The sequence below is a fragment of the Malus domestica genome, chromosome 05, assembly GCF_042453785.1.
Source record: "Malus domestica chromosome 05, GDT2T_hap1".
Lineage (NCBI taxonomy): Eukaryota > Viridiplantae > Streptophyta > Magnoliopsida > Rosales > Rosaceae > Malus > Malus domestica.
Genome location: NC_091665.1, coordinates 30479718 through 30501618, shown reverse-complemented (window position 1 = coordinate 30501618; position 21901 = coordinate 30479718). Strand labels below are relative to the sequence as shown.

Below are 21901 nucleotides of genomic sequence, written 5' to 3'. Positions count from 1 at the left end.
AACGGTTAATCAGAACATGCAACCCTAAAAATTAAGGGAGAAAAGTTTGCATGACCCGTATGTTCCGATTCACATGATGTGAGATAAAAATACAGCTGAAATACATACTTGATACAGCTCGGTTTTCATCACAGACTACAATTGTATTTTTTGGTGATTAATTTCACAAAGAAAAGTATTATAGTGTATCCATAATTTGTCATATCCATATTGGGATTAGCTAGCCTAATGATGAGAGTGTGCAGTGTGATGGGTAGGAGTGAGCTGAGGTTGGAAAATTTCCAATCTAACTAAAAAAAGTAGCTCATTTATTTCCATGGGCTTAACAACAAAACAACTAATATTCACATATCATGAACCTCCAAAATCTAGCCCTCACAACTCTATAAGTACAACTCGTGCAACGGATCAGAAGCCATAACATTTCATACCAACCTAGTCTCAACGAAGAGAATTTAACCTAGAGAGCAATATGTTAGGTAGAACTCCCATCTGCAGGGTCTTTACTGCTGTCGCTCTGATAGTGGCAATGGCTGCAATTGCACCCGACGCCGAAGCAGCACCTGCTTTCTTTGTGTTTGGGGACTCACTCGTCGACAGTGGCAACAACAACTACTTAGCAACCCCCTCAAGCGCCGACTCTCCTCCCTACGGCATTGATTTTCCGACCCACCGACCCACCGGCAGCTTCTCCAATGGCTTAAACTTCCCCGACATTATCAGTACTATGATCACCATCGATCTAACTAGCTTAATTTAATTACAGTTCCCCCATTTCTCTTTCATATGGTAACACATAAATTATATGTGTAATACTTAGGTGAGCAAATAGGATCTGAACGCGTATTGCCATATTTGAGTAGCGAGCTCACAGGACAAAAGCTGCTTATTGGAGCCAACTTTGCTTCTGCAGGAATCGGAATCCTCAATGAAACTGGGGTTCAATTTGTAAGTCCCTTAAGACCATCTCCAATGGTGGCCTAATACTTAAAATTTCCTTTCCTCCTCCCAAATCCACTCCAACCCATGACTTAAAATAAACCTAAAACCTAAAATTCAAATGGGGGTCAAATTCCGGCCCAATTTTAGGCCACAAAGCACAATGGGCTCCACCAAGTGAGACTGAAACCAGGGTTGTGAAGCCCACTTCCCAAACTCCAATCGCCTACGCGCACACGCGCTAGGCCCGGCTGCAAAGAAGAACAAGCCCACGTGGGAGTGTTCCCCCGTGTGTCAGACGGCAAGTAGCCCAACGGCTACTTTTTATCATCCAACGACCACGTTTAAATGGCCGTTGGTTAATCCAACGGCCCAGGTTCAAATGATTTTTTTTTAGTTTTATATTTATATATTTATTCAATCAAATGGCTCAGATCAAATATAATCAAATCTAACGGTCCAAATTTAAATCCAACAAGTAAAATAATTTAAAAAAATTATTTAACTTAACATTCAACCAAAAACTCTATAAATACCTATGTAATTGTTCAAACATCCACACAAAACTCACCTTTCTCCTACAATTCTTCCAAATTTTCTTTCTACCATTTCTTCTCATTTCCACACAAAACTCTATAAATACCTATGTATTAAGTTTATGTGGTTTATCATGATTTTCATGTATTGATTAGTGATTTTTCAAAATTTATCGGAACTTAAATATTTTTAGGTTAAAATATTCATAAAATTAATTTAGGATAGTCTAGATAATTTTTTTTTAATTTTAAAAATAGCCTTAATTTATTTTTTTGATAATCTGGGGCTAAAATTTTAGGCCAGAAGGGTTGGAGTAGAAAAGCTGTTTCTGGGCTAAAACCTAAATTTTCTGGGCTAAATATTTTTAGGTTTTAGGTCACCATTGGAGATGGTCTAACTACCCATAAAGCCACTACTACACAAGATTTTCATTTTTTTAGTAATCTAATTTTTGGTATCATAGATTTTCTTTTCTTTCCTAAGAAGAGGAAATTATTAGTTATACTTTATCTTCTAGCTAGCTAACTCTACTTTATTAGTATTTTTTTCTTCTAAATTTATTATTAATAAGGAAAGAGTTCGAAACTATCACAATAATTAATTATACTTTATCTTCTAGCTAGCTAGCTCTACTTTATCAGTTCACTAAGTGAGAAATTATGTGAAATAAAAAAGATAAACAGGTGAAAATCAACCAAATTAACTTTTTTGGACATTTCTGTCATAGCCATTAAATATGACGGTTACTTTTTTTCTTAAATCATAGAATCATAATCACCACTAAATCTATAATGTATGTCACACATTATTATATGCATTGTCATTGTGTCATTGTGTCATTGTGTGTCATTCATTGTTGTAGTATGAGGACAACAAGTGTGTCTTCCTACAAAAAGTTGAAACTTTTCATACTTTTCTTATCCCTACCATTGTTGTTGCCTATATACGTTTCACTTCTGCTATGAAGAATTCGAACATGATTATCAAATAATTAAGCTGCAAAGTTAATTGTGTTTGAGTTCTTTTTAATTACCACTGCAGGTTACTAGTATAAGGATCTTCAGGCAGTTTGAATTGTTCCAACAATACCAGCAACGACTGACTGCACTTGTTGGAGCAGAACAGGCAACACGGCTAGTGAACAGTGCACTTGTGCTCATAACTCTCGGAGGCAATGACTGGGTCAACAACTATTTCGTCCAACCTGTCTCTCCAAGACAACGCCAGTACTCCGTCCCTGCTTTCTCCACTTACCTCATCTCAGAGTACCGCAAAATTTTATTGGTAATGTATTTCCGGCTAGAACGCATTTTCAGTCCCTGTAATTTTCACAAAGTTCCACTTTCGTTGATATATTTTTCAATTGCAACGAATTTGGTTCTTGTAGTTTGTAAGGGAAGTGATTTGAATACTCTATTTTCTCCACATTCACTCTTTCCTTTTTCTTTTAGCGTTTGGTTGAACAATCAAAGAAGTATTAATGAACAGGTGAAGTGCACTAAGAGAAACGAGAGCGTGAAAATCACTAACCTTTGTAATTTGTTTGGATCTGAGTACATTCATCAAATTATGTTGCCTTTTTGTATGAAATTCGTCAAATTACGGAAGTTGGCGGAATTGTTATAGGTTATGGTATACACCACATCAACAATCCAATATGCCGCTCAAAATATGTCACATTATTTCGTGAGCTTGAAGAAATGATAATGTGGTATTATAATACAACCATCTAGTGTCATTACTTACTTATCATATGCTATAACATGAACGAACTAATTACACCACATGTAGTTTCTATAGTGGTATCAAAAAATCTTTGTTACAATGCTGTGAATTGTATGTAGAAACTATATGAATTAGGAGCCCGAAGAGTGTTGGTGACTAGTACAGGCTCATTGGGCTGTGTTCCATCTGAGCTAGCCCAAAGGAGTAGAAATGGTGAGTGCGTCGCGGAACTACAAAATGCAGCAGCAATCTTCAACCCACAACTCGTCCAGATGATTCAAGGACTCAACAGGCAACTCGGTTCAAATGTATTTATCACTGCTAATGCATTTGATATGAACATGGACTTCATCTCCAACCCCGAAAAATCTGGTTTGTCCCCAAAACCCTTAGAAACCCTTTGTTCGATGTCTTAGTTTGAACTCGACTATGCAATTATGTTCGGACTAATGTCTTGATTGTTGTTCATTAAATTTATAATGTCGATACCAAACTTGTTAAATCATAGAACATATTGTGTCTTTCAAGTTAGTTCATGTAAAAATATAACTTACAAAAAACTGCTTGGCCTCAATTCCAATCTTGTTCAGTCTCGGCAGCCAAACGAGTGGAGTCTTTTAATCAATATTTGGTTAGGCTTTGAAAGTAATGTATTTGCTTCAACTTTGACAGGTTTTGTGACATCAAAAGTGGCATGTTGTGGGCAAGGACGCTTTAATGGGTTGGGACAGTGCAATCCAACGTCAAACCTGTGCCCAAACAGGGATCTCTATGCTTTCTGGGATGCTTTCCATCCAACTGAGAAAGCAAACAGGCTAATTGTGAAGCAGATTATGTCCGGGTCTAGCAAGTACATGAACCCAATGAACCTAAGCACCATGATGGCTTTGGACTCAATGAGCTAATTATTATTTGTTAGCCTCTTATAGTGGTTAATTACCTGCTTGGATTATGCTATTGTGTAATGATTATGTAATGCTTATGTGTTCTGGCTTTGTCAAATCAATCGACATGGAGCCTTAATTATAAAAGATTAATTAATTAAGTACACAATGTTTATGCATATTGCCATATTGTCTCATAGCTTGGCAAACAATTCGATTGCGAAGCAAATTGTTACCAATAGCTTTTTCGTCGAGTGTTAATTCTTTTTTCAATGCTATTAGAAGACATCCCAAATTTTAATGTTTTCTCGTCTATTGATCGACAAAACGGACATTTGACAAACATATTCATCAATCATAGAGATTATAACAAATTAACTCGTATATGAATAATACAAAACACAATATAAAGGTTCTTGGACTCCTCTTGCAAATAGAAACATGAAGATGCATGCATGTTACGTAGACTAGATTTGTGCCAATGTCCAAAACAGGGGTTTTTCCTTCAATGTTCTTCATCTCCGTTAGTCCCATGGATGGCCTCTTCACGCTTCCGAGCACCAGCCGATCCAGCCACGAAAACTTCTGGAGGAACTTGTCAGTCAGCCAAACTGGAAGCCATTTTAGCAAGAAAACTGCCAATTCGAATGCGGATATTCTGAAGATTTCTCTAGGCATAACATGAACCTGTAAAGAAACAGAGCAAAACTTATTAGAATCCCATTAAAGGTTAAACCTCAAAATAAAAAAAATTAGGGTTTCGTTTGATAATCATTTCGTTTTTAGTTTTTAGTTTTTAGGCAGCCAAAAAGTACTTTTATCAAACACTTACCAAGCTTCAAACCACCATCGATGGCAGGCCAAGAGAGACTTCCATGCCAGAATTTCCAGTATGGTCTACCACCAACATTTCGATATTGTCTCAACATTTATTGCTAGGTGTTGGGTTTTATCATAAAAGATTTAGGTGATATTAGGCATAAAAACTCCCGTGTATTAGTTGTATATTATCTTGTTATATATCTGGTGTGAAATCCTATTCTCCAACAATCTCATCGTACTTTGGGGATTGAACGCAAGAGTTGAACTTTTGGGTTGATCTCAAAGTGTTTGCGTATGACTCAAGGTAGTCGATGAACTATCGTTTTGTTTGGTACTCATGGAAGTCTTATGGGAATGGAAGCTATGGGAGTTGGCGAAATGCCTTCTGAAGGCGAAGCTTGAGGATCTAGAAATGAAATATTTTTGCTCACCATTCTAAGTGATTTTATTCGATGTCATTATGTGATGGTGATGCACACCAACATCACCACTTTGTTTATTATTGTTGGATGAGTTTGAATTAATCTATTTACTGCATATATCTCAAAATTTAAACTAGTTCAACTAATCAATAAGGTGGTGTGCACCATTATTACCACTTTAGAATTGTGGTATATAATTAGCTGTAGAATGATCTAGTCGCCACCGAAGCCACAAAGGGCCATCTAAATTGATTATTTTCTTCCCGATAAGCTCTAATTGCATCATAGGAATTACAATATATAATTAAGTTGTAGAAATTTGACCAAATGTCTTACAATATCTCTAGAAAAGTTGTTGCTTTTGTATGTGATCAGTCAAATGTTCAATTTATTTTTTTTATATATAAAACATATCCGGATTATTGCATGTATTACAAGAGGATGTTACCAAATACATAGTTGCATAATATTTAGCAACGGGATATTTGAAAATATGGAATAATACCTAGTAGGTAAACCATCATGCTACATAAGTGCAAGGAGGTGCGGCTGCATCTCCGATCGTCGGAAATCTTCACTAAGATTGAGGAACCACCCCTCTAGTTCTCTGAATTTGCCGGAAAATGTTGGTGCTGCAACTTGCGCCTTCTTTAAAGAAAAATAATAAAATAAGAAAAAAAACTTAGGCGCGACGTCGTTTTAGACCTGAGGTAAAAAATTATATCGAAATGGGTGTCATTTTGGTTTAGGAAAAAAAAAAACCAAGCACTAACACCAAAAAGTAGGGGTGCGTTCGGTACGGTTACATATCAAAATCCCAATACCAATTACCTTACCAAACTTTCGATTTGGCAAAAATTCATTATCATTACCGTACCAAATTTTCGGTATACTGAATTTCGATATGTCAAATAGTCAGTTAGCAAGATATGGTAATGGTAATTGCCATTTTGTTTTGGACCACTTTTTTGGGCCAAATTTTGATTTTTTTTCCTAACCCATTTTAAAGGCAAGACCTTATTTTGGTACATTTATCTAATATATTGTAGCTTAAATTATGTATCATTCATCACACATTATAAATCAAATGATGAATTCAAGATTCATGAAGGAAATTAAGGTTACAATGCAAATAGAAGTTACATACCATATTCAATCAAGAATATTACAAGATAATATCATCAAGCGAAGAATATTACAAGATAATCCCAAGATATTATTTAAATAATATCTTCGAGAAAATTGTTTCTCCATCCATTATACAGATGACTCACCTTATCCAATCGAATGCTAACACATGTCAAGTAAACCCTACACATACCGTTGGCATAGCTCCTATAAAAACATCATTCTCCACTAAATTCTGATAAGTTTTTGCTACAAAGTTAAGCCCTAAGCTCTCTAGAAACTTAGACATCATGGGGCGCATCACTTTGGTCGTTGATCCAAGGTGTTTATTTGTTTTTCAAGTACAATTTCATCAAGACTGAAGACGGCAGAATTTTGCTACTACAAATCGGTGTTTTTCTTAAAGCGATTGCGAGTGCCTTTTTTGAGATGTTAAATCGGCCTCTCAATGAGAACACCAATTTGTGGTAGCAAAAGTCAGTCATCTTCAGTTTTAACGAAATTGTACTTGCAACAAATAGACATCTTTGATCAATGGCAAAAGTCAAGCAAGCCCACGAGGTGTGGGGTTGGCCAATGGATCAAAGGTGTTTACTTGTTTCGTAGGTACAAATGCATCACTTGAAGACGAATGCTTTTTGCTACCACAATGTTGATGGCCATAGGTACGCTCTTGTTCACATGCCTAAGTTGGAGGTCTTGGATATGAGTGAAAATCCTATTGAGGATGATGAAATCAGGTTGGTTGTATTTTCAGTCTACACATATGCATTGAGCATTATAACCACAAGGTTTATTATTCTAAATCATCGATATATCTAATTCCGTACTTTGTCGAAGCATCCGAAAAGTGCATTCCTTTTGCTGATTTAATGTTGAAGAGTTGTGAACTTTGCTGTGATAGGGTGACTCTTCTCATAGATACCCTTTCAACCCTAAAAAGACCATTGAAGCCTCTATCTGTTGCTGATAACGACCCGACCTCGGCAGGGTTGTCTGGTTGACAATGCCATAGACATTACATGTCATTACTTATGTTTCTTTCTCAATACCTACTGTGTCGATACTCACTCTTTTACAGCCAAGTAGCTCCAGCTTCGGGAAAAATCTTGTCTGCATCAATTCAAGTATTCTATGTTCAAGGCATTGGATTGGGTTCATCTGGTTTTCAGGAACTACAAGATGACATAACGAAGGTTCAAATTGATAGATACTTTTTATTTATATATAAGATTATTGTGGCTGATTCCAGGAGATTGATCTTATTTTTAAATTATGTGTAGCAAAAACCATGAAGGATTGAAGCTGCAAAGTTTTTGGCAAACCTCATATCAAGGGCTCCATAACTTGTTACAGTCAATGTTGCAGACAATCTTATGCGTTTAAACTCCTCGACCATCATATTCTCTGTCATTAAAGCTTCTAAGTATTTATTTACTGTATCAATTTTTTTTCAAGTAGCTGATGCCATTTGGATCATTAACTTTTCTGCTGCCGCCAGTCGCTTCGTCATCTATATTAGCATTACCAAATAATTTAAGCTGTCAAATATTAGGTTATCATGGTTCCATTTTGAGTTAAATCGTTGACCTTGGACCTTCTCTGCTTGTCTCTCTTTTGGTTCAATACTGTTAGTGAATAAATCAAAGTGAAGTGTTCATGCAAAATCTTAGTTAGTAGGAAGTAAAATAATTTATATGCCTGTGTTGAGCCTGTTGCTGACTAACTTTGTCAATCTTGAGTGTCTGGACTTGAGGGGAAATATTTGGGATCGATGATCAATCAGGTTATGCCTCTATGCTTGCTGACGCCCACTGTAATGGAAGGCCTGTTTTCATTCTTTCTTCTTCACGAACTGCAGATGCACCCTATGACGATGATCCTTAGATGGGATATGGCTATCATACTGTAGTTTTATGCAACACTTGTTAAGCATGCAAATGATCCCATTGGATGTACGTACCAAAAATTCTCAGCTGTGCAGCAAAATATGCAGGTATTATGCTTTTTAGATGTGATTGTGTACATTACTTGCGTTTAAGGCTGTGATAGCTATTAGCTAGCACGTATATGCTTCAGTTGTCAGTTCTTTCTCATTTACGGGTTCGATGTGTTGTAAAATTTCTCACTGATATATGGATTATCCTATTAAGTGATGTGGTATTGTTCGGAAACTTTAGCTTGTTACATGCACTTCTTGAGTTGGAGAATGCCACGGTCAATCACCCTCGCCTGTGAAATCAGCATACCAGCGCATGGCTAACCTTAGCACGCTCTTCTCGTCTTTGGAGCTTCCACGTAAAGTTAAAGACACGGTTTTGGCTTGTGTAGCAACTAGCAAGTCACATAAAGAAGTGGTTGCCACTGCTTACCACCACTATAAGATACAAGGGTATATGGGCTATACCTATTGTGTTTTGTTATGTATCCATCAAATCCATTGCTCAAAACGGAACCATCACAAAAACTAGCAAATTGTTGCTGCTGGGACTAAAGGGCATGGAAACTTGCACAGCACATTTTCGACCGAAAGGTGCCATTTATGGTACAAGCATCTGTCCTTTGCATCATTCTTGTTTTTTGTTTCTAGAAGGTAAGGTTTATGCCCCCCATTTTTTCTAGTGTATTCCTTTTTGTTGTCTCTATTTTTTGAGGGGTAAGGTTTATGCCCCCTGACTAGGTGTAACTTGATTTTTCGTTATCAATAAAATTACCCTCGTACCATCGAGGTTTCCCAAAAAAAAAAATGGTACAAGCATCTGGATATCTTTTGACAATCATGGTTCATTTATAAGTCGGGGAGAGAATTTGAACTTAAGATCTAGAAAATTCCAACTTTAACCAGTGATTAGCGCGATACAGTTTGGTATAGACTAGATCTCAAACCGAAAACACAACCAATGAAGCGCAATGGTTTGAATCAGTTCATTTGATGCCTTTTAGTACACAGACCGCAGTAGCGCTCGTTTCCTGCTTCGTTGCACATCTACAAGCTCATCCAATTGATCAAGAACATAATTTAGTTCCCAAATCTCACCCAGCAAAACCTAAAAGGCTGAATCAGCCAACCTGTGAAGGTCAAAACTATTTTTACAAAAACAATATTGGCATCATCCATCCCCACTTTCATTGGGGTATTTTAATATTATGTTACTATTAACCTAGCAAAATGGAGCAAGCAAAGCTAAAATAGACCACTTTTGCCACTTAGTACTACGGCTAGTTGTATTCATTTTTACTTGTAAGTGAGAGGTGTTAAGTTCAATTCTCGCCAAAGGTGAATTTGAACCATATTATTGCTAGTCTATTGTGAAGTTAAACTCACTTCTCTTTTAGTGTAAATAATAACATTTGTTAAAAAAAAAAAAAAACACTTTTTATCCTTTTTTTTCAGTTTTGTGCTGTCCAATGGTTGAAAATGGGGTTGTTGGCTAGGCTTCGTCATCAAGTTGGGCTTTTTTTGTTCTCTTCTAATAAAATTGTCATCTCCTTCCTAATCCTCTCAATTAACAACAAGATTATCATCATATTGTGATAAATGACCCGTGAACTAACAATTAGTTACTCATTATCTGGTTCAAGCTTCTTATCTGTTTTGGCTGCATCGTCTCTAATCATCATGGGGCAGGACTTTCTGGCAGATAAAACATGGGGTCCCAAATGAATTGTCCTTTAACCTATTTTCCTAATTTAGAGTCGGTCGGAAAATTTCCAAGTAAATGGTTGGTCAGGATCGGAATTTTCAATCCAACTTGCAGTTCTACTCAAATTTAAGTTTGGCCATGTGACGTATGTGTGGATTAAGTTAATTGGTCGTGACAGTTGAATCTCTCTACGTGTAGATTATGTAACTTAGAATTTTGTCTGGTAAAAAAGGTTGGGTTATGTAGCATTTTTCATACGAGATGCATAAATGGCTTTGTTTGGTTTCAAAAACTGAACTTGATCTGATAACTTGTAAAATTCAACGAATGTTGAAGGTAGAGGTGAATAGCTTTATTCATTTTGAGGGTATTACCACGAAATTAGAATACCAAAAAAAAAAAAAAAAACTTACATATTCTAATCATACTATTTACGTGTGAATTGAAATGAATAAGTTTTATCGATGAATAATCTATCTTTTATATTCAAGTTGAACAAAGAATACTTCATTTTTTCCTTAAACATACTTCGAGACTTGAATATAGCTAGCTATCCAGTCTGATACAAACTAAAAACTAAAGATTATTGTTCGTCGCAGGAATCTCCTGGCGGACGAGCACACAGCTCCCCTGGGAGAATGGCGTCGGTTGAGGGTATCTGTCGTACTTCTGCTTTCTTCTTGGGCTCGCTCGGGCAAGCCTTTGTCGGGCAGATCTTGGTCGGGCAAGACACACTTTGGGCAAGGCTCGTCGGACAGTTCTGAAAGAGAAGGACCGAGTTAATTTGAAAGGGTGCCTTTGTGGGGCCTTAGATGTAGGCCTTAAGGCTCACAATCAAGATTAACTTTGTCGTGCTCAGGCGTGCCACTGCCATCTTCAGTATGGCAGATGTTGAATGGGTGTTAAGGTTTGATTGAATATGTATACGCCCGAGAAACCAAGTTAGATATAACAGGTGCCTTTGTGAGGCCTTAGGTATAGGCCTTGAGGCTTCCTGTCAAACTAAACCAGCGCTTTGATGTATCATATTTGGTCTTTTATGGTTGCTAGAGTCTTATCACTATTATACTTTTGATTATCTGAATCCAAGAGGTAGGACGAACCCAAATGAGTGCCTTTGTAGGGCCTTAGGTATAGGCCTTGAGGCTTCCCATCAGAGTTAATCCTTATACTCGGACCAACTAGACCACAACATGAAATGAAGCTAAATAGATGCCTTCGTGGGGCCTTAGGTGTAGGCCTTGAGGCTTTCTATCAGAATTCACTCCATGCTTAAGCCTTTTCTACGAATCAAGATATAATAGCAACAAAACGGAGAAATAGATTGATTACTTGCGCCCCAAGTAACTTCGGACTTCTCGCTTATCAAGAATTGTCGTGGATGGGTTGAGTCCACATAGAGTTCTTTTTTATGCCTTGAGGCCAAGGACTTTTAAACTGATCTTTAAATTACATGCCCGCCGGGCTTAAGACTCAGATCTGATTTGAACTCTGACGCGATTCAGATCGGATCCAAGTGCTGAAGACTCATTTTCATTATGACTTTGCTAGAAATAACTTGTATATAACTGGGAATATATAACATGTTATTGTGCTTTTAAAAGAAAGAAAAGACAAAGACAGAGCAAAGATAGTCGGGTAAGTTTGAACCTTATCGGCCAAGGCTGAACTTCTTACAAAATCTATCTTTATGGTTCTGTCAGAGGTCTAAAAGCTTTTAGAGGGGTTGACGGGGGAGAAGAGGATACAAAATGAATCGATACCACCATGAACAAGGTAGCAGAGCTATTACAGGGGTTTGGGAAGGTTTATCCCGAATGGGATGAAGGCTTGTGCTGACTACAGCTTCGTTGAAGGCAAATCTGGCTTGAGCAGAGTTTTGGCTTTTGTTTGTTTGTTTGAGTGTCCTTAATTCTGTCTTCTCTTCCTCCTTTTATAGACGACTTCAGCTTGGGTTCCTGTAGCAAATAGCGGTGCCCGAATGCGGTTTGGTGATGACTCACTAGCTTTTTTACAAGAATGCCACCAATAAAGTACTTTATTGGGCTGTGCAGTGACTGAATGACCTACCCCCTGTGGTCTTTGAGCAGGTAAGCAGGTGGCCTTTGTAACTTGTGCCCAGCCGAAAGCCTCTTTCCTGCCTCCTAAGTTTTCCTCTGGGCCTTGGGTTTGGGCCGGCTTTCTCTCTGGCCCAAAGTTCAGATTTTATTCCAAACAGTGCCCCCTTCAATTGATGTTAAGGTTGGGATCCCAAGCGCCAACATTAAATGAATAACAGCATGCGTGCCCTTTGAGCTTCTTGCGACCTTTAAACTGCCTTCTGGTTCTCTATAAATTCTGGCTTTGGAAACCCTTTTCAAATCATCACCTCCTCTTCATTTTGGTCTTCACCCTTCATCCACCTTGAATCCTTCCGTCTCCCCACTGAGAAATGGGTTCCTCAGGTTTTGAGTGGAGTTTCCTGAAACTCCCCTTTCGTGAGAAAAAAGAAAGTTTTCACCTGATGATTGCTACCTCCAACACCTTTGGTCGATCACCCCTCTACCTCCAACACCCTTGGTCAGGAGGTCTCCCCTTGATGACTGATCTTCCCACAACTTGTGGTGATAAGTCGGGCTTCATCATCATACATGGTGAAGATCTTGTGGGAGGGTCCTCTACCAAGCTCATGTTGGCCGCACAACCCGATCACCTGATTGGGTTCAACCAAGAAGATAGCGGGAAACCAGTTGAAGACACCAACACTTTCAGAGAGGATCAAATGTAATACATAAGATTTGGTATCTTGTAATCTCATCAATTTGTCGACATGAAATAAGTATTTTTATCTATTTCTGCATCTCTGTCTTCTTTAAATGTTTGGATGAACAAAATACCGTATGTGAATTTCTAAGGTCCGTCCCACTCTGCTCCCTCTTCGATATAACAATCCCTAACATCCCATAATGTAGGACAATATTTCTTCAAGAATTTTGCATTAATAGGGTGTTTCTGCTCATTGCCTTCGAGGTCTGCTAGATAATATCCTCCTTTGTTCAAAACCCTACTAATAATAAAAGGACCTTCCCATGTCGGGCTCCATTTCCCGAAGCCACGCAGCTGAGCGCCTAGCGGGAGGACCGTTTTCCACGCTAAATCTCCTTCCTTGAAAGACTTTAACTTCACCCTTTTGTTATAAGCTCGGGCAACAGCAATCTTTCCTTCTTGAATCTGGTTCAAGGCTTCAATTCGGGCTGCATCCAGATCTTCAATACCTTGACACATGGCTTCGATATATTCTGCACTATGCAACCCAAATTGGTTTTGAATTCTTACGGAACTGACGTTGATTTCCATAGGAAGCACCGCATCTTGCCCGAAAGTTAAGGCATAAGGAGTCGTGCCTGTCCCCGCTCTTTTAGAAGTCCGGTATGCCCACAACGTGTTCCCTAGCATCTCATGCCACCTTTCTGGACTATCAATCACCATCCTTTTAATAATGTTGACCAAGATCTTGTTGCTAGCCTCTGCTTGCCCATTTGACTGAGGGTAGTATGGACTGGATTGGATCATCTTTATTTTGTACTTGCTTGCAAACTCTTCAACCTCCTTTGAAATAAAAGATGGCCCACGATCCGTTACTATAGTTTCAGGCACCCCATACCTGTGCAGGATCTTGGTCTCAATAAAATTCTTGACCACGGCTGAAGTTATGGATTTTACTGCCGATGCTTCTACCCATTTGGTGAAGTAATCCGTTGCCACAATTATGAAAGTATGTCCCTTACTAGAGGCCGGATAAATCTGCCCGATGAAGTCCATTGCCCATCCTCAGAACGGCCAAGGCTTGACCACTGGATTGAGAGGTACTGATGGTACGTGCTGGAGAGGTCCATGTCTCTGACATTCTTCACATCCGCGGGCATAGGACTTACAATCTTTTTCCATGTCGGGCCAGAAATAACCATACCTTCTGAGTAGCCATCTCATCTTTGTTCCCGCTTGATGTGCTCCACATATTCCCTCATGTACTTCGGCCATTACTCTCATGGATTCCTCTAGGCCTAAGCATTTTAATAGCAACCCATCTGGGGTATTTCTCAACAGATTTTTTGTCCACAAGACATACTTGGTTGCTTGCTGCCTATTCTTCTTACTTGTGGGTGAAGAAGGATCTTTCAGATACTGAGTAATAGGTGTCCTCCAATCTTCCACCTCGGTCTCTAGAACCATTACATCCAGACTGAACCTCCGATCTAAGATAGAGGGAAGGTTTCTTGTTTGGATCTCAACATCAACACCATACCTCCTTTCTTGCATTGGCACTCCTGAAGCTAGTTGCGCCATTTCATTGGCTGCCAAGTTAGATCCCCTAGGAATGTGATTGACTGATATCTCAGACTCCCACAAACTTAGCAGTTGTGTTGCTGCCATATAGTACCCTGCCATAGTGATATGTCTGCATTTGAACTCGCCATTTAGTTGATTTATCACTAACTCTGAATCACCAAAGATCTCTACCTCAGTTGCCCCCAAGTCCATTAGGATTTCTAGGCCGATAATCAATGCCTCATACTCCGCCCGATTATTGGTATTTTCTTGATAATCAAGTAGGAATGAATAGTAATGATAAACCCCTTGAGGGTTTATAATCACAATTCCAGCTCATGCTGCCCTCTGAGTGTAGGATCCATCGAAATATAGCTTCCAAGGTGTAATCCAAAGACCTGCTACTCTCCTTATCTCTTGCTGGATCCAATCTTCTTTGCCCGAAACATCACTTCTTGGTGGGATCCATATATTAGCAACTTCTAAACTTCCCGGGATATTGATTTCCTCGCTTTGAGACTCCTGATGTTCGGTCAGGAAGTCAGCAATTGCCTGGCCTTTGACTGCCCTCTGGGGTATGTACTGAAAACTGAATTCTGATAATGCTAGAATCCACTTTCCAATCCTCCCTGCTAGCATAGGTCTTGACAACATATACTTTATCACATCTGTTTTGGCGATAATGTGCACATGACAAGGTAGCATGTAATGCCTTAGCTTGCTGGCAGTAAAATATAGAGCCAAACACAGTTTTTCCACCGGAGAATATCTTGTTTCTACCTCGGTCAGAATTCTGCTGAGGTAATACACAGCCTGCTCTTTTCCTCCTTCATTATTCTGGGCTAGTAGACTCCCAATTGATCTTTCCGATGCAGAAATATATAGTTTCAATGGCTTTCCCCTTTGAGGTGGCACCAGCACTGGTGGGGAAGTTAAGTAAGCCTTGATGCTATCAAATGCCTGCTGGTGGGTTGGCCCCCACTCAAAATTCTCCCTATCCTTCAATCTCAGTAGCGGAGTTAGTGGCTGGATTTTGCCCGCCAAATTGGCAATGAATCTCCTTAAGAAGTTGATTTTTCCTAGCAATCTCTGAAGCTGTACTTTGTTGGTAGGTGGAAGTGACTCTAATATTGCCCGAGACTTATTTTTGTCCACCTCCACACCTCTCTGATGCACCAAGAATCCCAAAAAATTGCCCGCTCTTACTCCAAAAGCGCATTTCTTTGGATTCATCTTCAACTTGTGGATCCGCATCCTCATCAATGCTTGCTTGAGGTCCACGAGATGCTGCTCTTCTGTCTTAGATTTCACCACAATGTCATCGATATACACCTCCATGCTTTGGCCAATTAAATCATGAAAAATGGCATTCATTGCCCTTTGATACGTGGCGCCTGCATTTTTTAGCCCGAATGGCATGACCAGATATTCATATGCCCCCACATGACCAGGACATCTAAAAGCTGTCTTATGAATATCCTCTGGCGCCATCTTTATTTGATTGTAACCGGCATTTCCATCCATAAACGATAAAACTTTATGCTTTGCTACAGCATCTATGGATAAGTCAGCCATGGGCATGGGATATTCATCATTTGGTGTGGCGCTATTAATATTCCTATAATCAACACAACACCGTACTGCTTTTGTTATAGCTTTTAAAACGGGTACAATGTTGGCTAGCCACTCTACATATTTGGCTGGTCTAATAAAGCCAGCTTTCACCAGCCTTTCAATTTCTTCTTTGACTTTTTCTTCTATCTCCTTTGACATCCTTCGTGGTGCCTGCTTGACAGGTTTATATCCTTCCTTGATGGGCATTCTATGTTCCACCAAGGCTGGGTCTAATCCTGGCATCTCGGTGTAATGCCAAGCAAAACAATCTTTGAATTATTGCAAAAGAGAGATAATCTTGGCCCGATCTTCAATCCTTAATAAACCGCTGATTTGAATTGGTCTCGGATCCTCTTCTGTGCCTAGATCAATAACTTCCAATGGATCCTGGACTTCTGGAGGTGGCTTATCAGGTTCTGCACACAAAAATTCAACTAACTCCGGGTTCTCGGGCAGACCGTCTGGCTCGTCTATATCGTAGACGCATTCGGCCATTTGAATGGCCTTATCTAACTCCTCTGTGCAAGATTCTTCCTCATTTTCCTGCTGGCTGGTAGAAACTTTCCCCTGCCACTCCTGCTCTTCTTTATCCAAGAGTTTTTCTTCCTGTCTTCTTCCCTTTCCATACACCAACAGTCTTTTAATCAGGGATCTGACTGCCATGACCTGATCTTTCTTCTTTTGTTTGATCATTGATGGTATAGAGAGTTTGGTATAAGACAGGGTCTCTCCCACTCCTCCTTGGTAAGGAGCATCCCTTGTTCTAGAAGCTTTCGGGCCGTCACCTTGGTAGGGCGGCCGTTCTCATCAGCTCCTAAACATTTCAAGATTCCCACGTTGGGATTGTAGAAACTTGCTTCTGCAACATTAGCTGAGGGGAGGAACGGCCGTGATTCGGCCTCTACCAACTCCCAAAAGCTTGATCCTTCAGTACTTGCCTCGTGGTATACAGCCACTTGTTGATGAAGAGTAGAAGGTATGGCTAAACTTTGATGAATCCAATCTCTTCCAAGTAGGGCCCCGTAAGTGGAAGTGCAGTCTACTACAAAGAACGCCAACATTATTTTCTTGGACCCCAGATCTACCTCCAAAGGTAATATCCCATGAATCCTGGTGATGGCACCCGAAAAGCTCGAGACTGTAAGGTTTGTGGGAATAAGATCTTCAGTGCTTCTCCCCATCCTCTTCATCTGCTTGGCTGGCAATATGTTAACAGCCGCTCCTCCATCAATCAAAATTCTTTTGAAAGGTACACCTTCCAGATGAGCTGAAACGTATATAGGCTTCAGGTGGTTGGCCAACGAAATACTTGGGCGGCTGAACACCATTTTATCTGTGTAAATCCGTTGGGGACCACCTTTAGGTACTTTTGAGGATTCAACCTTGCCTGAGTCCTCCTCTGTAACTACCTCCACATTGACGTGAGCCATCATCGGCTCAGTTGTTAAATAATCACCTTCCATGGTAGCGGGCTGGTCAGGCCTGGCGCCAAACATGGCGGATAATACATACGTCATGTTGATGTGGAAGTTGCTAGGTTCGAGCAAGTCCTCCTTCTTGCTCCCAATGTGATCCATGAACTCGTCTAACCAGGCCATTGCATCGGCTGGTAGTAAGGGCTCTAGTATCCATTCCTGTTGTGGTTGATTCATGTCTCCGTACAACGCTTGCTTTGGAACTTCACCAAACGGATCCAAAGGCAGAAAGGTTGGTCTCCTCTCAGATGCAACAGTTTCCTCATGGGTGGGCCCTGGCCTCCAACCAGGTGTTGGCATCATAGTCAGATCTTCCTGAGCCCTTCTTAAGATCCTATACTTGCCAGGATGTTGGCTTTGTGGCACATGATTCCCCATACCCTCCGTCTTGCCGTTGGCCCTTTCTACTTCCTTCTTACTTCGCCAACGAAGCTGACTACTACTTCCAGATGTTGCCCTCTCTGGCTTTTGATTTTTTGTGGCTTCAGAGGTGATGGGGGTCATCAGGGAATTCATGTAGGCTTTGTGCTGCCTTTGAACCCTTCTGACCATGGATGCTCCCATTGGTCTGGTGGGCTGCCCATCTTTTCCAACTACATACCATTTCCGCCCACGATATGCAGGAGTTGCTTTCTTAACAGGATTAGCTATCCCATCAGTTCTTCTGACTTCCTTCCCCTTTTGGCCATTTTGAAGCTGCTCTGTACTTCTTTGGAGTTTGGCTTCCATGTCCTCTGCCTTGTCAGAAACTTCATAGTTTCGAAACTCGTCAGAAACTTCATAGTTTCGAAATACTTCTGACAACGCCTTGGGTTGGGAATCACCTCCTAAACGTTGAAAAACGATTCGGGAAGTATTTTTTCTTGTTGCCTGCTTGAGCCTTTCGCGAGTTTCTCTTTTAATTAACTCGTGATCAATAAGGACTCCAGCTGGGGGAATCTCGAGTTCACATTCACACTGGCATTTACTACACATAACCAGCCCTTTGATTATGGCAGCCTTTGGGTACTCGGATGGTTTGCCTATCCCTTCCGTAGGTCGTTTGGCTAGTTTCCCTTCTTCTTCTTCCCTTATAATTTTCCCTTTTCCTTTCTCTGCCCAGGTCATGTTGAGCATGTTTACCGGGGCTTCAGAAAAGGGCAACACAGGGTTGACTATGACTATCTCATCTGGTTGGGTAGTCCTGTGTCTTTCTCCTTTGGGAGGAGCCAAACCTGTCTCATTTCTAGAGCCTAGGGAGGCTTCATTCAGTCTCTGTAGCATTTGAAACAATGTATTCTGTAAATCTTCTGGCGTGTTTATCTTTATCTTCAGATCAGAGGATCCCACCGGGCGTGCCAAAACTATGTTCGTCGCAGGAATCTCCTGGCGGACGAGCACACAGCTCCCCTGGGAGAATGGCGTCGGTTGAGGGTATCTGTCGTACTTCTGCTTTCTTCTTGGGCTCGCTCGGGCAAGCCTTTGTCGGGTAGATCTTGGTCGGGCAAGACACACTTCGGGCAAGGCTCGTCGGACAGTTCTGAAAGAGAATGACCGAGTTAATTTGAAAGGGTGCCTTTGTGGGGCCTTAGATGTAGGCCTTAAGGCTCACAATCAAGATTAACTTTGTCGTGCTCAGGCGTGCCACTGCCATCTTCAGTATGGCAGATGTTGAATGGGTGTTAAGGTTTGATTGAATATGTATACGCCCGAGAAACCAAGTTAGATATAACAGGTGCCTTTGTGAGGCCTTAGGTATAGGCCTTGAGGCTTCCTGTCAAACTAAACCAGCGCTTTGATGTATCATATTTGGTCTTTTATGGTTGCCAGAGTCTTATCACTATTATACTTTTGATTATCTGAATCCAAGAGGTAGGACGAACCCAAATGAGTGCCTTTGTAGGGCCTTAGGTATAGGCCTTGAGGCTTCCCATCAGAGTTAATCCTTATACTCGGACCAACTAGACCACAACATGAAATGAAGCTAAATAGATGCCTTCGTGGGGCCTTAGGTGTAGGCCTTGAGGCTTTCTATCAGAATTCACTCCATGCTTAAGCCTTTTCTACGAATCAAGATATAATAGCAACAAAACGGAGAAATAGATTGATTACTTGCGCCCCAAGTAACTTCGGACTTCTCGCTTATCAAGGATTGCCGTGGATGGGTTGAGTCCACATAGAGTTCTTTTTTATGCCTTGAGGCCAAGGACTTTTAAACTGATCTTTAAATTACATGCCCGCCGGGCTTAAGACTCAGATCTGATTTGAACTCTGACGCGATTCAGATCGGATCCAAGTGCTGAAGACTCATTTTCATTATGACTTTGCTAGAAATAACTTGTATATAACTGGGAATATATAACATGTTATTGTGCTTTTAAAAGAAAGAAAAGACAAAGACAGAGCAAAGATAGTCGGGTAAGTTTGAACCTTATCGGCCAAGGCTGAACTTCTTACAAAATCTATCTTTATGGTTCTGTCAGAGGTCTAAAAGCTTTTAGAGGGGTTGACGGGGGAGAAGAGGATACAAAATGAATCGATACCACCATGAACAAGGTAGCAGAGCTATTACAGGGGTTTGGGAAGGTTTATCCCGAATGGGATGAAGGCTTGTGCTGACTACAGCTTCGTTGAAGGCAAATCTGGCTTGAGCAGAGTTTTGGCTTTTGTTTGTTTGTTTGAGTGTCCTTAATTCTGTCTTCTCTTCCTCCTTTTATAGACGACTTCAGCTTGGGTTCCTGTAGCAAATAGCGGTGCCCGAATGCGGTTTGGTGATGACTCACTAGCTTTTTTACAAGAATGCCACCAATAAAGTACTTTATTGGGCTGTGCAGTGACTGAATGACCTACCCCCTGTGGTCTTTGAGCAGGTAAGCAGGTGGCCTTTGTAACTTGTGCCCAGTCGAAAGCCTCTTTCCTGCCTCCTAAGTTTTCCTCTGGGCCTTGGGTTTGGGCCGGCTTTCTCTCTGGCCCAAAGTTCAGATTTTATTCCAAACAATTATCACCGATTATAATTATATTAAAGAAAAAACCAATTTTGTGAAGAATTTTTGTTGAAACAATGAAGGGCAATCAAACCGTTCAATTTCATATAAAATTCACAAAAAATTACTTTCATAATAACATCATTTCAGAAGCAGGACACGTAAGGTGGTGACCGCGGAACAAAAATTTCCCAGCCTGGATTCTGCAATTTAAAACAAAGAATATTCCTCATTTGATTATTTATTTCCACATTTAAAAAAAAACAAAGGATATTTTATTTTCTAAGACACCAACGGTAGAGCAAATCTTTAAGAAATCAAATTACTTAATAAAATAAACTTTTTCATGGAATTGCAGCTTCATACGATCAGTGAGGATTGAATCAACACAAGAGTATATAGACATAATTGATTTCCATCATTACGGTAAAATGCTATATACAAATAAAACTAATATTTCGGTGAAAATTTTGTGTTCATACCAAACCAAATAAACACGTTTTGAATCATGAAATCGTAAATGCATGGATGGAGGGAGGTAAGGCTCAGTGAGGGCACATTCCTCCTCTCATCCTTTTTTTCCCATTATAAATTATTTAATTAATCATTCCCATTTTTTATACTTTGCATATTATTCAATTAATCATATTAAAATTGTAAAAAACCCTCTTTTAGTTTTTAAATGCCCATCCGTCTTGTATATTTTTCTCATGCACTAATGTCTAAACCTTGTTGAGTTGCATGTATTTGGTTAATTAGTACAAATGATCATTTGATTGTCAACAATTAAAGACAAAATTAGACAATAGAGTAATAAAATTAGGCATTTTGTAATTTTTTTTTCAGCATTTGTAAAAGAACTAGCTTTATTTGTCTAAAAAAAGAGCTCAAAATTTTTAAGGTGCCCCCTCTTAGTTAAATTTCTGGCTTTGTCCCTGCGTAAATGACTAAAATAAACATGAATGTTGAAAGGGGTTTCAATCATATTTCACATGAGCCACTGTCTGATTAGTTCGGTTTTCATCTCCTCTGCCTACCAATTTGGTGATGCAGGACAACAACCACAAGTAATTGTCTCTCCTTTTTTGATTTAATATTTTAATTGTGTTGTCTATTTTCATGTATTTTTGTAGTTGATATATGGGACCATGGTCCTTGTGAGAGCCAGGTAGGAACAAGTGATGCTCTTGTAACTTGTAAGAGGAAAAATACCTATTTTGTGGGTTAGCCATTCTAATGTTAAACATCTTATGAATTTTCATCCCTCGTGAATGTTACTTTCCAATTCTTAATGTGTTATCGTACCAACGAAAATACTAGGTCAAGTCGAAGATTTGATTTGATTTGCTTCGTTGTAACGAAAGAAAATGAGGAAACAAAACATTAACTCGTTTACATGTAATGCCCTTAAGGAAAATAGTTGTGAGACCCACACTACAT

The 21901-nt window shown here is 39.8% G+C and overlaps 2 protein-coding genes across 2 annotated transcripts; one reads left to right on the top strand and one right to left on the bottom strand.

Moving 5' to 3' along the window:
- The first annotated feature begins 308 nt into the window (after positions 1–308).
- On the top strand, positions 309–4264 carry LOC103428022 (GDSL esterase/lipase LTL1-like). The gene is made up of 5 exons (XM_008366113.4): positions 309–722; positions 821–948; positions 2518–2760; positions 3321–3573; positions 3874–4264. Exons 1-5 carry the CDS (start codon positions 473–475, stop codon positions 4104–4106), a joined length of 1107 nt encoding a protein of 368 aa, XP_008364335.1. The 5' UTR covers positions 309–472; the 3' UTR covers positions 4107–4264.
- Positions 4265–13911: 9647 nt separating this feature from the next.
- Positions 13912–14622, bottom strand: LOC139196202 (uncharacterized). The gene has a single exon (XM_070821872.1). The coding sequence runs from the start codon at positions 14620–14622 to the stop codon at positions 13912–13914; it is 711 nt and encodes a 236-aa protein (XP_070677973.1).
- Between the last annotated feature and the right edge of the window lie 7279 nt (positions 14623–21901).

Bases quoted from the DNA above. Each gene is read 5' to 3' on its own strand.
- LOC139196202 (XM_070821872.1), bottom strand. From the start codon at position 14,622: ATGGACTTGGGGGCAACTGAGGTAGAGATCTTTGGTGATTCAGAGTTA.
- LOC103428022 (XM_008366113.4), top strand. From the start codon at position 473: ATGTTAGGTAGAACTCCCATCTGCAGGGTCTTTACTGCTGTCGCTCTG. The intron at 723-820 runs GTACTATGATCA...TGTAATACTTAG, and splicing joins AAACTTCCCCGACATTATCA to GTGAGCAAATAGGATCTGAA. The intron at 949-2,517 runs GTAAGTCCCTTA...TTACCACTGCAG, and splicing joins ATGAAACTGGGGTTCAATTT to GTTACTAGTATAAGGATCTT.